The sequence below is a fragment of the Scatophagus argus genome, chromosome 9 (assembly GCF_020382885.2).
Source record: "Scatophagus argus isolate fScaArg1 chromosome 9, fScaArg1.pri, whole genome shotgun sequence".
Taxonomy (NCBI): domain Eukaryota; kingdom Metazoa; phylum Chordata; class Actinopteri; family Scatophagidae; genus Scatophagus; species Scatophagus argus.
Window position 1 is genome coordinate 4629869 of NC_058501.1, and position 17832 is coordinate 4647700.

Sequence of the window (17832 nt, forward strand, 5' to 3'; positions counted from 1 at the left end):
AGGATGCAGTGGAACATCGCCCAGCGGTTTTCCTTCCCTAACAACGTGTTAATGTTTCTGTGAATCGATTCAGATACCACAGGCTCAGAGAGAGTGACCGAGTGAACCTCTCTGCTTTGTGAGTCAGAGCTGGGCCAACCCAGAGCCTGTTCAACTTGTCCATCTAGTCCATCAGTCCATCTGCCTGTCTGTGGTCAACGCCGCACCAGCTGTCTGTAAAGACGATGAGGCTGAGGTGATAATCCAAAAAAAGTCATCCATATGAGCAGAAGCGAGAACGAGTGTTATTGGTACTGGTGGTGAGTGTGTGCCAAGGAATCGGGATGACCTTGTGGTTGCAATTTCTTCACCGTCTCTGCTGGTGCTGTATCAGTTACACATGACATTATCATCAAAGCCATTCCTGCTTGCAGACTTAAGGATTATCAAAAATAAATTAAAAAAAAACAAACAAACAAAAAAAAACCCCACTTGCTTTTGTGTCGTTATGTGTACGAGCTGTTCTCTACCTGCATTTGTAGTGGTCGATGTTGAAGCTGACAACTTTACATTTGATTTTTGTATAAACATCCTGGACATCTACTGAGGCACTCAGGTCTTCTAGTTCACTGATGACACAGATTTCTGGCAGAAACATACAAAAACAGAAAATAATGTGTTTTACATTTTAAGATCATGACATGAATCACAGTGGAAAGACAAACAGTCATTAGGCAACTGAAATGTGTGCTTGCAACACTGCGAATCTCCCTCCTTTTTTTGCTTTGTTATGCTGTATGGCCACCACAGCACATGGCAAACGGACAATACAACTGAACTCAGATGTCAGTAGAGGAAGTTTCATCTGTGTGTGTGAATTTCATTTGTGTAGGCGAGGACCTGCACTGTAGCTAAGTCTGTTCAGGTCTTGCCTCTGGTCCAGATCCAACTGCTGTGGTCACTTCCTTGCAGTGGACATATAGTGTGCTTTTGAAGGTAAATGGGGCTAGAGCCTGTGTACACACAAGCATGCAGACACATGCTACACACATACACAAACAAAACAAGTGTGCAGACCCATACACTGCCTGGCTGCCTCAGGAACACATACTGAAATATATGGGTAAGAAGGCAAAGCATGAAGGCACATTGGTTTAGCGTCACAGAACGACTGATTAACTGTATTGAACTGAGCCTGTGAGCTTAACTGTTGCTACTCTCTCATTGTTTCCACAGCGAAAGTCCCACAATCACAGGCTAGCTTGGGAAAATGGACTTCATGCATGTGAAACTATGGTTGTTGTTGTACTGTTGCCTTGTGGTGATTCTCAGAAACGCAGAGATTCCTAATGGCTTATTAAAATTGAAACGCAAGGCTTGTCAGCTTTATTGTGGATACTGTGTGGAAAGAACTCTCCCAAGTTGTTAGATACTATTTAAGTCATAGTCTCCAAACACGGTGTTGATATTGATGTATGAGTTTGCTAAACCCACCAGTAAGAGTCCTGGAAACCTTTACTCCCTTCATCTTAAATGGCTCATCTTGAAAGAAAGAACGTGCACCACTGATTTGTGCCTTTAGCAGAGCCTGTGGAGACTCATGCTTGATTTTCTACCTCTAATCTTCCAACACATAATAGCATAACATTATACCAGAGAACCAGTAAGTCTGGAATGGCTGTTTTTCCATTTCTCTGGAGAGACAAGAATCTTATTTCCTTTGCAGTTGAAAAACATATTACATCATAGCAGATTGTCTGCAGTTATATCTGTGGCTTACTTATCTGCAAGAATGTACTAGTGATATTAGGCATCTAATATATTGCGTACACACAATTCTTGTTTTCAATAACATGCTTAATGTGGCGCATACAGTAAATCCAGCGGTAAGTTCATCTCGCAACTCAGATGGCACTTATTAAGACCAAATCCAAAGTAATGCCTATTTAGGATGTCTCTAAGTCAAACCATCTCTGCGATGTCCTCCAAAACATTCTGCTTCCACTATAAAAGACCTTTAAGCTGGGCGATCTGGTTGGCAGATGCTAAATATTACAGCGACCAATTAAAGGTAAATCTAGCCTTTCATCACTCCAGTAAATCTAAAGGGGACAAGAGGCAGTTTGCTTTGGATTCATCACCCGTTTATTTATTTGTCTTTTTCCTCCATCCCTCATTCTCTCCAGCTGCTTTTCCTTTCTGAGTACTCACTGTTTAAATGAGAAGAGTCAAAAGTTGATCACTTTAGGCGCTGATAAAGCAAAAACTCCAAATGGCTTCCCACACTTTTTCACACTGGCATTAAAAAGTAGCTCCTAGTAGTCACATGCATTGCTTATTCAGACATACAGCAGTCAGTGTCACCGCTCAGGCTATCTACTTAATTTCTTCAATTATACCTTTGTCACCGCTTTAATGAACTTAAAGCATAGAGACTTGATCATTACCTCACTGCAATGTATCATCAATGAGGAACAGAAAATGAAAAATGTATTAAAGTCATTTTATTAAAACAAAACATAAAAAGCTCAGGATACCTGTTTTTTTGGCAGTTGGGTCAGGAGCAAACAGTTTAACTGTGACTTTGGGTAACATCCACTGCATCCAGAGGCTGACCTTCCCACTGGTTCCACCAATGCTGCTTGTTTTCTGCTCCAAAGTCACCGTGTCAGCAAATGGACTGTCGTCTCCAGCAGGCACAGAGTCACCCTGTGGAGCCAGAACACGATCTGTTCAACCAGGGCTGATATGATGGTAAAAACTTGACACTACCACATGAACTTAAAGACGACGACACTTCAAAAACATCTGAAACTGAAGTACAAACAAATGTCCTTTTCTTACAAATTTCAATGAATAATGGACATGTCTCGTAAGACTGTATAGTCAGTTGAGAGATATAACAGTCAAACAGACCAAAACAAAATCAAAGCACATATGCACAAATACAAACTGTATCTTGAAATGCTGATGTTTGCGTTACTGTTTGTCTATCTGTCTATCCAACCATGTGTTCAGCAAATGTGTACGAATTATTGAAAGTGTCGTCGCTATGCTTGTAGCCATAACAAAGCAACTTTTGAATCTTTTGGTGTGTAGATGACATCAGGGGCTGGTGAGCAGAACTCCACTCAGAGCTGAGCGATGTAGTGATGTGGACCATTGTCTGAGCTGTCACTGGTGTTAACCCCCTGACTGAGCCACCAGCACCCACATGGCCTGCTTTCACTCAAGTGAAAGCAGCCCGGGAGAGAATGGGAAGTGAAGACCGGAGGCGGGGGGGGGGCAGGATGCGGCGGAGAAGGCTGCCTTCTGTGAGCTCTCATCTCATTACTGGGGTTTTGGCAAGGCACTGAGGATGACAGCACTGGGGACATTTTTTATTTCTCTTGCCTTCTTCCTGGTAAATCTGTTTTCCAAACATGTATCTGTGTGGCTGACTCTGGAAGTGAAAAGCCTGCAAACAAACAATATGGCAATTTGCAGCTTTGGCATTGCAAGGTTTCACTTTTTCCACAGCTTCTCCCATCGCAGCGTAGTAATGACAGATTGTGTCATGGTTATTGAGCCTGGTTGTGGTTGGTGAGGAGGTTATCAACCATCTCAATTAGAAACCCCACAGCTGCTGGACTGATTACAGCGTCTTAAAGAGGATCCAGATGAGGAAACTATGTCCCTGTTCCACAGCTGGGCGGAGGGATGAGGGCCCCACGCTAATTTGCAAATTTAATTTAATCACGTAGTTGAAGGTGGTTGACAGCACAGCTCAATAACAACTGATGACAATTATATAAATAAATTCAGGATTATGCCGATTCAAAAATAGATTCAACATTACAGTATATGAGGACAATTTTAAACTGACGAGAAGCATGTGCTCCAAGGGAAGCATTAACTCTCAGAATATGGAAAGTGAAAAATACTGTTTGGGTATTAGGTATCAGATAAAAATACAAGTAGCGGAATGTCTCAGAAACGCAAGCATGAACTTAGGCTTCAGAACACTGGAACTTGTGCAGGGAGGGGAAATATAGTCCCATATCATATCAAATGTACAATCTATATACAGTATATTACATTACATACAGCTTCATAACCCCAATGATGAACTTAAACACTGTACATATGAACAGAAACACCACAAAAAACAACACTGAATCACTTAATTCCCCAAGAACTAGCATTTATTCCAATCAAGTGTCTAGCAGTGTCATTATATGTTTCCATGGAACCAAACAGTCAAGATGTAAGTGTGTGTGTGTGTGTGTGTGTGTCTATGTCCGTGTAATAGCGGTGACTGGCAGAAAGTAATATGAGCCCAGTAGTAATGGTGTTCAGTCAGTTTCAATGAGAGATATTCTAGTGTCAACTGCCATTTGGGGACTAATTACTGTTGAGCTGGAGTCAAAACATAGCACTCTGCATGTGTGTGTGTGTGTATGTGTGTGTATATGTGTGTGTGTGTGTGTGTGTGTATGTGTGTGTGTGTGTGTGTGTGTGTGTGTGTGGTTAGGACTATTTAGTTTACAGTTCTGGCCAGTCGGTAGGATTAGGCTCTGTAATGTCATGTGTGGAAACAGGAGCCAGCCGCTGACGCTGTGGGAAGCTCAGACCACTGTGTACTGCAGCGTGGTTACGCTGGAGCATCGGACACCCGACTGCTCCTGCTTTCCAGCCAGAACCGCTGCTGTCACTTAAAACTCTCTTTTACAATTTCATTTTACAAGGGTCAGAAGAAAGAAAAATTATTGTCAGACTGACTCCCCCGGAATTTATTTGATTTATTTATCCGTTTTAACTGTAGTACACCTAAGTTGTCAAAATCCAGGGTATCTACATTTTGTAAAATCAAAAAAAAATAAAAAAACTAAGCTAAGACTTTGAAGACATTTTAATGTAAAGCTGAAATTTAAAAACTGAAAAACCCAAATAAAGTTCGATAAAAGGTTACTTTCAATTGAAAAAACAAATAACTAAATAAAAATAATTTAAAAAAAGGATCCTATACAGTAATGCATTTAAAAAAAAAAGAAGATCATCACAAATTCAGGGTCAAACAGTTCCTGGTCCCTGGTTTATCAGGGTAGGAACATTCCCCCTCCTGCTCACATCAAGGTGAGGCCTTGAAGAACAGATGTGGTGCTGTGGTGATGGCAGAGGTGGGCTCTGCCACGTTCCTGAGCTTCCACACTGGGGCCCCAAACGTGCTTGCGCACACACACACACACACACACTTTCTGAGAAGGAGCTATTTTCCCACACCTCCATAAGCCAAGCTGTAAAGTATACAGTTTAATTCCTGGGCCTCTGCGCTATAAACGGGCCGAGGATCCGGGTTTATTTTCTTTGCAGAGTTTGTCTTTGCTCATCAGAGAGACCCAAACATTGGAAGACAACAGCAGGCTGGGGAGTGTCAAAGAAAGATGGAAGAAAAGAGAGATTATGAAAGAAGAGTGGAAAGAGGAAATTCTTCAGAGACAGGTGGAAGGAAAGAGAGGGTAGAAGGGACGGGTTTATTGATAGAAGCTTCAAAAAGAAGATGGTAGAGTGAGAAAGGAGTGATAAAGCTGTAGACAGTAGAAGGGAAGAAGGGGAAGTGGGAGAAATGGAAAAAAGAAAAAACAGTACTTGATGTGCCGCAGGACCTAACTGTTTCCGACACGTTTTGACATAAATTCCTAATATCTTATAATTCATGGTGGCACATTATCACAGGAGGTTATTACTACTCATCCTGAATGGTGCTGGTTCTTTTGGAGGAATCTTTGCTTTTTGGTTTAAGGCAGTTTAGAAAAAAAAAAAAACTTTTTTTTAGTTTATAGTCAGGTTCAAAATTTACTGAAAAGGGTCAGGAGGGAATGGTGTCAGGTTGGGATCAAAGTGAGAGTGAGAGAGAGAGAGAAATTAAAGGTATGATGGGTGATGGGTATGAGGGGTGTGAATGGCAGCAGAGGCAGAGACGCTAAATAGCTGAGGCATTACGAAGCCACGGCTGGCAAGGGGCTGTAGGGCACAGGGATTTGTGGTATCGCTGTAGTTGAAGAAGTAGAAGACTAAGGAGGAGGGTGGGGCATTCCCCACCCAGCTTGTTGGGGAGAGACTGCTGCCACTACTGCTGAGACTTATCAAAACAGCTCCTACATTCTTGCTCAATCACCCAGCCTCCCAGAGGACTAAACACTTCTACCAGTGTTTGTACTTAGGTAAACAGTGACAAGTGGGCTGTCAGGCGCCTCTGTGGCCTTGTTATAGACGCACTATACCATAGGGCCTCCACTGCCACACTGAACTGCTGCCACTTCAGTGGGTCCACAAATGACGCAAGAACACGCACATGCTGACTGTACAGAAGCAAATGCAGACGCAGATGCACATCGACATATGAAACACTTTTTTTTCACACAGACACACTTTATTGCCTCTCAGGGCGGTATGATGGTTGTGCTGTGATCCTCGGGGCCCCACACTGCTGACAGGGCTCTGGTGGTCAAAGCACATTAAATCCTGGGCTGGTTTCCACAGACCCACTCATAAACACAATCATTTTTTTCAGCATCCTACTTCACACGAAAATACGCGTACATATTAACCAACACCATGGACCCCCGTCTAGGTACTGTACTGTGCTGCAACCATACTAGACAGGTGAAAAAAAACGTCTGTCACTTAGGATAAGCATTACCTAAAGATGAGGGGAAAAATAACACTCAACATTTATTGTTGCCCCCTAAAACCTCTGACTGTAATTTTTCCACAGGCTTGGCAGTTGCCTGCACGCACAGCTACACTTCATACTTCATTCTCTGGGTTTGATATTTTATCTGAGCAAAAAAATGTAAATACAGGTTATTGTTTCCTCCAAATTAAGAGTCAGGTTTATACTCAATCAAGCCCAAGCTTACATGAATCAAACAGAGCTCACAGCCTATCTGGAGTATCGGCTCTGGGTAAGAAAAAATAATGAAAGATGAGATGAGATTTTTCCAGCTTAGAAAATTCTTCCCAAACAAAACAGATTTTTATTTTTTTTGGACAAGCCTCATGTGCTAGCACTGATTCATTTGCTCATAACAATAAAAAAATCCAATATTTGCAATAATCATAAACCATCAGCAGAATTATGTATACTGCAAAGGCTTACATAGCACATGACTCATATCTACAGAAGCCCTGAGAGGTAAGTGACATTAAAAAATAAATAAATAAATAAATAAAAATTAGTGATCGATTTTGATTGACTGGCGACCAGTCCGGGGTGTACCCCACCTCTCGCCCGTAGTCAGCTGAGATAGGCTCCAGCTTCCCCGCGACCCTGAAGGATAAGGGGTATAGAAAATGGAGGGATGGATGGATGGATAGTGATCGATTTTCTAAGTCAGACGAAACATGTTTTCCCTCGTACACCACACTTGGACCAGGCTTGAAAACAGTCTTCTGGTGTCAAACTTTTCTGAAAGGTCCCTGTCAGTCACGCCTGTCTGAATCCATACTAAGTTGCAATCCGATGTTTGAAAAAGAAGGCAGAGGCATTAATGCACACAGTTAGCCAGGACTTCTTGATAAAGCAGCTCCTTGGAAAAAGTTGAATACACTGTCTTGCTATTTTGATCTCCAGCTGGTCAGGTCCAAACTACCACAACAGGCCACATGCTCTCCGCTGCAACTCGTTGAGTGGTGGTGTGTACAGAAACTCCCCCTTTCCTGTACTGAGGACGACTGAAGTATGCATGTACAACTTCCTTCAATCAATAGGCATATATGTAACTTCACATGAGGTATTCTGATACATATACTGTATTCCATTAAGTCATTTTAAAAGTCTTATTCAGTTAAGTTTTATGTGAGTCTTGTTCATGTGGGGAGTGGTGGAGGGCGTCCAAGTGCCCTTTGCTGGCCAACTGCCACTGATAAAAACACTGAACTGACATAAAGAAATGTGTAGCTGGGTGAGAAAAACAAACCTCTGTGGGAGAGCCAAAATCTGCAGAGGGGCTGCAGGTGCTGGTGTCTGGTAGGGCGGTGCCGGCACTGCTGCGCACTGGAGAGGATGGAGCAGCACCAGCCGGGGGTTCTGGGATGCTGGAGGTCTGACGCAAGATGCCATGCCTCTGGAGTCGAGCCCATGTAGAGCTCCAGCTGAGGAGGAGCTCGTACAATAGCTGAACCTGGAGGGCGACAGAAGAGGAGAAAAACACAAAACCTTAAGATGCAATGTTAGATACAGCATTCTGAAGGAATTATATTCTCCATCAGATTACACACTGATCAGTGTAATAAAGTTATGCATTTCTTCTGAGAAAGAATTCGTACTGAAAGCGCTTTCCCACTATACACACTGCTTTGACCATGACAACACAGATTAAAGAACACTTTAATTACATTAAGTCTACTGTACCAATTGAGTGCCTTAAAAGATAAACCTAAAACACCACAAGTCGTCTTAATATTTGAAACCAGATTCAAATGTATTTTTGCCAAGGTCTGACTCAAACAGCTGCACTGGGGAATTCTCATGTAGTTCTGACTTCTGAGGCCATTACCATGATTTGGCTTGGCAGCTTCGTAGTTATGTGACACTAAACCTAGTTAAAGTTGAGAGAAAACAAAAAAGAGAGGCAGGAAATATTTGCCAGAAATGGACCACTATCCAATCCCATGTCTTTCACTCTCCAACTAAGCACTCTTTTAGACTTGTACTTGTGTTTGTAATTCAGAGAGGCCTCATTTCACAAAAAGTGATGTCAAACCTATGTGTTCATGTTTTGGTTTGACGGATGATTAGCCGAAAAGCACAGCATGCTCATACACGTGCTTCACTGTACGAATTTGTTATCCATAACAACAAAACTCCAAAAGAAACACCCACAGAGGAAAGTTAAGTTGTGTCATCACTTTCCCCTGCAAAACTCACCACGGTTAGGAAAAACTGAAGGCCCAGCGTCAAGTGTTCTCAACTATTTATCATGTGTTCACATGAAAAGTGTCCTTAGCTTTAAACAACAACAAAGCCAAAAAACAAGAGTGGAAAACATGAGAGGAAGGCAGGAGAATGTGATGTGATGCTTTCAGTTATTCATGCATTCACTCAGTGTTCTTTAGAGAAGAGAGAGAGGGAAAGAAAGGGAGAAAAGTAACGCTCTTTCACAGTGAGCTAATTTCTGGATTTCAAATTCTTTGCTTGTGCAGCCAAATACACCCCTCCACACACACACACACACACACCACTGAGGGTCCCTCAAAAGTAAAGGTGCACAGACACATGAGCGCACACACAAAATAGCTTTCTCTACTCCAAACACATTTTTACTCGCTATTGCTCACTCACACACATGCATGCCTGTTAGCGCACACATTACAGGGAGGCCTTCCATAAATAAGCATAAATCAAATGAAAAGCAGCACAATACATTACAGCTGGGCCATTTCAAACATGTCCAGGAAGAGCTGCGAACGCCGATCCAGCAGCCGCCCAGGGACAGAGCCAACAGCTGTCGGCCATACCCAACCGAACTGTGCTGCCGAAAGGAGAGGCACGGATCCCCGCTCCCTTCTCTGAGAGTCTGGTGCCTGGAAGTCCAACCAAGCACAACAAGGCCTACTGCACTCAGCAGCAGATGTGGAGGCAGAGAGTAAAGAATGCTGAGTAGAGTAGAAAAAGAAAGGTTGAATGGTTTTTACATGTCTGAAGTTCAGTCCCTATCCCTACTTTCATGGTGAGGTTTTTAGTATATCTTTGTTTCCTCATTGCTTTCATCTACTCTCTCATCATTTGTCTTCACATTTCATTTTGTCCTTCTCACCAATCTTATCACACTCTATCCATCTTTTCCTTCATCTCTTATCTTCTCTCTGCCATTTGTTAAATCCTGCATCCACTTCCTGCTCAGTGGGGTCAGTTGGTTCATCTCAGCTACTGCTGTCAGGCCAGTGGCCACACACACACACACACTCAAATTAACACGCTTGCATGCTTACGTGAGCTCACAATACATGTGCCACATTTCGTGAGTTGGGGAAGCGAGCAGAACATTTGGAGGGCTTGGTCCTCCAAAGACCTGTCATCTGCAGATCAGGAGGTCTGTTAGGCTGCAGTAGTACAAACTGGAGACTGAACAGAGGCTTCCACAGTCATTCATAAAAAACACACAGATGAAAGACAGGAGAGCATGCAGATGGTGAGTGTTTGTGTGCCTTTATCTAAGCTCAGTTTATATAGAAACTTCACAAACATGACATATTGTTGAGTATGTGTGCTTGCTGAGACTGTACATGTGTACAGACACAGTATGTGTGTGTGTGTGTTTATGTGTATGTGTTCACTGAAATGCTGTACAGTTAGGTGTCAAAGTTAAAAGCAAACTGTGCTAGTGTGTGTGTCTGCTGATTTCAAGGTGGTCCTGATAAGGTAAGAGTGCAGCTGCTGAACCCCATCCTTCTGACACCCACATGAATCATTCAAACACACACACACACACACAAACTCAGACAGGAGAGTACATGCACAGCAAGCACTGAACTACAAGCACACTTGCGCGCTCTGGAACTAGAACTTATGGGACTTTATAGGAACGAGGGCGGGTGTGCGTGTGTGTGTGTTTGTCCTGCTTTGTCCCAGGGTGTGACAATTCATCTTGGGTGATCTGCATTAAAATGAAATGAACATGTGCTGGAAACATGCATCAAAACCGATCGTCCCGTGTTTGCCTCTTTCATTTTTATGCATACATTGTGTGTGCATGTGTGACAGCATGTGCCTTTGCACGGCTCAGTCCCCTTTTTCTTTCCCTCTCTTTTATTGCTGCATATTCCTTCTTTTAGCCTTTATGTTTTTCTCACCCTTTCCAAGACAATGACCTCACCTCCTACCTTAGCGGTAGTTGCACCCTAATGTTGATTGCGACTCCAAAATCCATTCAAAAACATGCTTGTTAATGTGTATAGTCACTTCTGTAGGTAGAAATGCACAAATGCTTTTCATGTTTCCAAACATTAAAGCCACACGATGCTTGTGGTGATATGCAAAAATGCAAAATAAAGGTTAAAAAAAGGAAGAGATGAAAAACACTCAAAGGCATGACCATTTCACCCCAGTTTCTAAAAATACTTTTGCTTGTGCCATGAAGTAATCCTTCACTTATTGTGGAAAATCTGATTTAATGTGACAAAAATTCAGTTTAAACGCCAAGAAAAGTTAAGAGGCCAAACTCGTTGGTTTTATTTGTTGACTTTAAAAGTATTAATATCTCAAAATTAGTGTGAAACTGATTGATTTTTCAAAGACTAAATGTAATTCCACCAGAGAAACTCCTCCTGTGTGGTACAGCCATGCAACTGTGCTGGTGGTAACTTATTGTGCAGCAACTGTGCAGCGCTCTGACATCCCCATATACGTTCCCACAAATGGCAATGCTAATTAAAGAGAGGAGTAAGTAGTGTGAGGTCTCTTTTGTTCTGGAGAGGGTGGGGTTGCTCTCGCAGCAGTTCTCAAAGCATGGCTGAGTGACTTAAGATGGTACAGTATTAGCCTATAGCCTCCCTGCCTCAAGTCAGAAATCAACACAGAGGAGGGGAAAAAAAGAGAGAGGAGGTGAACAGATGGGAAGAGAGAGCAGAGGGACTGCAATGAAAGAGAAGAAGAGAAGTTTTCATTGGACCCAAAAACTAATAATGACTCATCATATAATCGCACTAAGCCTTCCCAGCTTTGCCAGACTCAGGCACTCCGTTTGAAAGGGAGGACAGAGAAGAAGAAAAGAAACTTTCCCCTCAATAAATGACCAACTCTCCTCATCTCTGGGAAAGTTTTCACCACTAACAGATTAAGGTCTTTCATTTGTTTCTGGTACCAATTCCCCTCAATATCACCGTGGCTCATCACTGAGGTTGGAGACATTTAACAGTGTGACCACTCAAAAGGTCGTCCCAATTAAGTGTTTACAGAGGAATCTAATTCAATACAGCTAATTCAATTGTGAAAAAACAAAACATGTGTAATGGTACATGTAGATGTGATTAGAGCACGGTAACAGTGCGATGAAACACAATGCAGGGACCCAAGCGGGAGACAAACATGTTCCGTTTCCAATCTGTCCATATTCATTATGCTCTCACTAAAACACAATAACACACTGTAAAACAATGATGATGAGTCTTGCAATTTCCCACTGTACTTCACTCAGACCTCAGAATGTTTGACCAAAACAAACAAGGCAACACTCTCTTATTTACACTTTCATTTTCATGAAAATCATACTAGGAAAGAAGATGAGACAGTTTGTTTATTGAAGTCAATCTATATCAGAAAATCACGCAGAGGCAGGATCTTCATGCCAGGGTGCGTGTGTTCATATTTCAGGAAAGTTTACAACAGGATGATTTGTATAAATACACATGTAAATCTGATGACTACTTTGTGAGATTCAGGGCTGTCTGACTGACCTGAGGGTTGGAGCACTTGACGTGGATGGGCTGCAGATCAACATGGAGGCAGACTACAAAGGAGTGCCTTCCTTCAGTGCAGCTCTGCAGCTTATGGGATGTGACGGCCAGCGTGGAGGTGCAGCCCATAGGCTCCAACAGGCTTAGACTCTGCTGCTGTCCCAGCAACGTGTACACGCTGAACTGGCTCAGGCTTACCGTCCACGGGAAGGCATCGCCTAGTGGTACACAGATGGGGAGGAAAGACGGATACAAGAAAGAGGATGAGATGAAACTGAGAGGGAAGAGAGAGCAAAGAGCACAGGCCAAAAGCAGTTGTGAAACTGAGAGGAGGACAAAGAGAGATGCAAGAAGAAAGTGCTATGGACAGCCCACAGCACTTACTAAAAAAACCACCATGACAACTTGGTTATTCCTTCCACTTACCTGACCTAAATCAAAGTGAATTACTCTACACGGGATGAGAAAGCCTCATGACAAACATTAAGGACACACTGAGGAATAGTATCCCCCATAAAAAAAAAAAACACAAGCAGTCTGAGGGTGTTTTCTAAATCTGGGAGAGCTTGAACCTGTTAGTTTGCCAAGCCTGATAGAACCATCTTACAAAGAAGGGAAACTTGTTCGCTAGCACAGAGCCAAGGAGAGCGTATTTCCCATACACCGTGGGCAGGACGCTTTGATCCACAGCACTGAAAATGATAGATGAAGAGCGTTTTAAAGGGTAGGAATGAATTACTAAAAGCATGGGTTGTTAATTTTAATGGCATAACATTGAAAGGGCTGCTGATGTCACTGTTATGCTGTCGTTTTTCTTTCTCCTCCATTTTTGAAATCTGCATGCCCAGTGCTGATGTCACTAAAGAGTTCAGAGTAAAAAAGAAAAGAAAAAAAGATGCTGCCCCCCCTTTCTACTTCTGAAGAGAAAACACTGCTCAACCGTCTGAGTGCTGCTTATGTCAACTCTACCAGGTGTGCACACCACATGTGGAAGATCTATCTCTCAAAGTCACTCTACTTAAGTTTGTTTGTCTTTTGTCATGGTAAATGAGTAGTGGTGGGTCAAAGGTTTGCACAGTGTTGAAAAGGCCATAATGATGATGAATTCACATTATGTAGCCTATTACTATTATGAAAGCATTCATTTCAATTATTAATAAAAGCAAATTCATTTGTAATAAAAGTTAAGTAGATTTTCCAAGACTCCCATTTTTAACCTCTGAACCTACCGCCATCATTGTTTTCTCATTTAAACTTTCACATCAGTCTTTTTGACACCAGGTTATTTGGTGTTCTCACTGTGTATCTGGGTGTGTGTTCTTTAAATCATTCTGATTCAAGTTAAGATTTCGTTAGACACACTATGAAAGCATACCTTCTTCCAAGATGGGCTTGGAAACCACAAAGGGGAGCTCCTGCAGTGGTTCCATGTACTTGTGACCCGCACTGAGGACACTGATCTGTGGCAGGCAGACTACTAAGGTCCCGGGCATGGAGGCCTGGTTGTGGTACCAGCTACGAACGGTGCTGGGAATGTCACCGCAGATGATGGTGCTCGGGGAGGGGAGGCTGTCATTGGGCAGGAACACGCAGCATGACTGTAGCTCCAACTGGAGAGAGGAGGGTAAAATGAAAGGGTTCACGTTAATCAAATCTGTGTCACTTGGTAACTGAACACCCACCTGCCTCAGCCTCACTATATGATTTTCTATGAGCTGACCATTAAGAAAGTGCTCTGGGAGGGCTGCTTTGTGCCAGCATTAGGATTGCACACAAAAAAAGAGTGTTTGCACAAGGCTGGGTGTTGCTGGAAATAACTAAGCACTGCTTTAATAAACTTTTCCTTGATTAAAAAAATGGAAATCCCACATTTCGTCATGCATGTTGTTCTGCGTGATGGCTACGATAAACTTTGTTATGTTATTATAAGACCATTATGATGTATGCTCTAATGTTATGCATATAAGTTTCAGTCCTGCTTTGACACTAGGATTTAACTTCAAAAAACTTTTGAAAGTAGAATGTAAGACCGAATACCCATTCAAAACCACTGTGAAATTCTATATCTAGGAAAGAGATCACCTTTTACAGTTCAATCTTGGGCTTGAATCATTTTTGAAGTCTGTTTAAAAGGGTTTGAGATCAATTCCAGCTGCATTATGTCACACATATTTCTGTTCACCAACAAAGCAAAATTTACAAGCTATTAGGTCAGTAACCAGTAGCCAGGAAGTGTACGAGCAATGTCTTTTTCCATTACATCGAGGCTGCAATGATTTAAAAGGACCAGTTAACAGAAAGGAGAGGAGTCCAGGGTCCAGGGGGCAGACAGCAGGTGCTGCCAAGATGATCTGAGTGCGATATGTTCAGTGTGCACCACACATGCACAGACACAGTCCTCGATTGAAATCTGCATATACACTTGCACAACCCTCTGCTAATATCACACACACAAATGTTGGAATGCCTCTGACAGGCCTGTAACTGGAGGCCAGTTCTCCCAGCTGCAATGAGGGTTGAGAGAGAGAGAGAGAGAGAAAGAGAAAGAGAGAGAGAGAGAGAGAGAGAGAACAGCAGGAAAAGACTGAGATACAGAGAAAGAGAGATGGAGAGAAGGAGAGGAGAAGAAAGAGAAAGAGGCAGCGATACAGTTACACATTCATCTCACGCTGCTTCCTCTTTTGATTACTGTTCAAAGGGAGCTGGAAATCAGAACACTTTTGCACACTGACACATAAGTCTTTGGCCTTTTTTTAAGAGCTGACACGCAGGAAGAAAATCCATTGACACTGCCCGGTCTGCTGCAGATCTTAGCAGGGTTAAGCTGTAAAGCAGGCAGACACACGGAAACCGCTGGCTTTAACACTGTGACTCTGGTCTGCACCTTGAGCTCACTGCCTGAGGCTAATGCTCTCCTGCTGGACACCTTGGTTCAGTCATCCACATTACTTCACATTATTATTACTTTTCCCGCTTGGGCTATTCATCAACCACCAAAACATTTTTTGAACAGTGACAATGGCTGTTACTAAACAGATGAGTATCTCAGGACAAGGATCATAAGGACACAGTAAGGAAAACCCAGGAGCAATGGCAGTCAACGACACTGACATGACATGAGCATTTATTGTACCTATATTCTATCTGTATTATAATATCAAATATTATTTTTTTAAGTATGTCAAAAACAATAAAATGCTTATAACAAGTTACCAGAACACAGAAGGACATCTTGATATTTCTTGCTTGTCTCAAAAAGAAACTAAAATCTAAAGTAATCAAATAACACTGACATGAAACTGAAACTGAAAAATAAGGGCATATTCACATTTAGGAAACCTCAACTGGCAAATGTTTTACCAAAATAATTAAGGTATTATAAAAATTGTCACTGATTAATCTCCCACATATTTTTTTTTTTTACTTCAAAAGTTTGATTAATTAACTAATCATTTCAGGACTAATTTAATGCAGACCCAAGATCAAATGCAGTTCAAAGGTATGCATGCAGATGTACGTCTTTGTATATACATACAAGCTTAACCCTATTACTGTCGAAGATAAAGATACATACCAAGTTCAACGAAAATAAACAGACAGTAATCCTATACTTAAACATTTTCTGTATCAAATGAGTCATTTCAGAGAACAGCAGTCAGACCATACAGCCCAACTGCAAACCAATTACAGTTACCTAAATAATTTTAGTTCCCATACTGTGTCTGATGGTTGACTAAATCTGTCATCATATATCAAACTTTTATATATAATATCAAAAGGAAAATATCAAACAGTAAAATAAATGTTCACTGATGAAAGTGCACCTGGTCTGCCTGTGTGTGACATGCTTTAGGCCAGCCATTTTTTCTTTTGACAAAACTGGCAAATGAAAAGGAAACTTTTTGTGTATTAAGAATAGGTTGTGCCGTAAAAGTAGGTGCCCGAAAAGGGCAGATAAAAATGAACACCTACTGTACAAATGACCATCATAATTGAAAGTGTGAGTGTATAAAATGAAGCATAACGTAACACCCCTTAATGACATTTGCTCAGGCTTTATAATGCTTTGCTGTTGTTTCCCATGGCAACACATAACCAAAGATGATGTCAAGTGCATGGTAGCTACAGACTTGCCACATCACACAGGGAAATACTAACAATAATCAGATAAAATCTCACAGATGACAAAAGAGGAAAATGCTGAACAACTGAATGGCATCCACTGGGCACAGCACCCTGTGCCTCTAGATGTTTACACTGTAGCAAAAAAGGCTCAAAATACCCTTAAAGGGCCTAAGTATGTAATGGAAAAGAAAATGGCCTGTCAGTTCTAAGACTGGGTGATACAAAACTAATCTTTAGTCGCCTTTTTTCTTCTTCTTGTGACAGCTAATAAAAGACACAAAAAAACACAGAAACAAACATGTTGTAATTCACAATGGCAAGAGTGCATGACTCTATTTGAAGACGAGGGCGGAGAATAAAGCAACATTTGCTTTTCTTTTGAGTGAGGGAGTTTAGGTCAACAGGGTAGATAAGAACAACAGTGAACTGGGTATGTGTTGCACTGGGGACCAGAGGCCGCAGCTGGGGATGAATATCTGACTTCAAATCACACAGTTGCTAGAAGAAGGATTATGACACAGAAAGGCAAGGGAAATAACGCTATAACTAAAAGATAAACAGCTATAATGTTTGTCCAATGTCTTGCCAGTGTCTGCATGAAATCGTGCTAAAGTCTGCAGGGCCAGAGAGTCCATGAACAAATTACATATTGTAATCCATACCTACTCCAGGAGGCAACACGGTTATTGGCTGAGGTTGTATCCAAGACAAATATGGTAAACAGGTTAGATCAAAATATAATGAGGAGTAAAAAGGACTCAGAGAGAGCATGCCTCTGCCAAGGCTCCATAATCATCTACATTTGTTATTTTAATAATAGAAAATGTTTAGGAATGTTAAATCTGCATCTGGATCTGAAGCAAAATACACACTGCAATAGACAATCGGGGGAGAAATGGGCCAGATTTTTTCTGAAGAGAACAATAGTTCGTGAGAACAAAATTTTCTGGTTAAGATTTCGTTGCTGCATGAACTACGGTATGATTTCTTATGAGTGGATGATAGATCAGACGGCAAACAGAAGCACAAAAAGAGAACCTCCTTCAACAGAGGTAATGAGAGAGACTTCACACCTCATACTTGCCGTGCAGAATCGATTTCTTTTGCTACACCCAAAATACATGCCTACAACTACAACTTTTTACCATGTGAGGACAATGAAAAGTTGGTCCTCTGTGATCACTGCACAAGACTCAGAAACCAGGAATGTTCAATATGAATTCCTCCCCTCATGGGGAGATGGACCCAAAAATCATAAATGCCCACCACTGGCTCTGCGGTTGTGTCACC

The 17832-nt window shown here is 41.9% G+C and overlaps 1 protein-coding gene across 5 annotated transcripts in view; it reads right to left on the bottom strand.

Annotated features, from left to right (window-relative positions):
- LOC124065358 (vacuolar protein sorting-associated protein 13B-like) overlaps positions 1–17832 on the bottom strand; it is a 308396-nt gene that overhangs the window by 136870 nt on the left and 153694 nt on the right. For all 5 annotated transcript variants that reach the window (XR_006844394.1, XM_046400672.1, XM_046400674.1 and 2 more), the window contains 5 exons: positions 13793–14027; positions 12418–12635; positions 7941–8144; positions 2517–2688; positions 510–624 (listed from right to left, as the gene is read on the bottom strand). Coding sequence is in view for 4 of the 5 variants with exons in the window: in XM_046400672.1 (XP_046256628.1) it covers positions 510–624; positions 2517–2688; positions 7941–8144; positions 12418–12635; positions 13793–14027 (944 nt within the window). In the remaining variant the exon portion in view is untranslated. The remainder of the gene's footprint in view (positions 1–509; positions 625–2516; positions 2689–7940; positions 8145–12417; positions 12636–13792; positions 14028–17832) is intronic.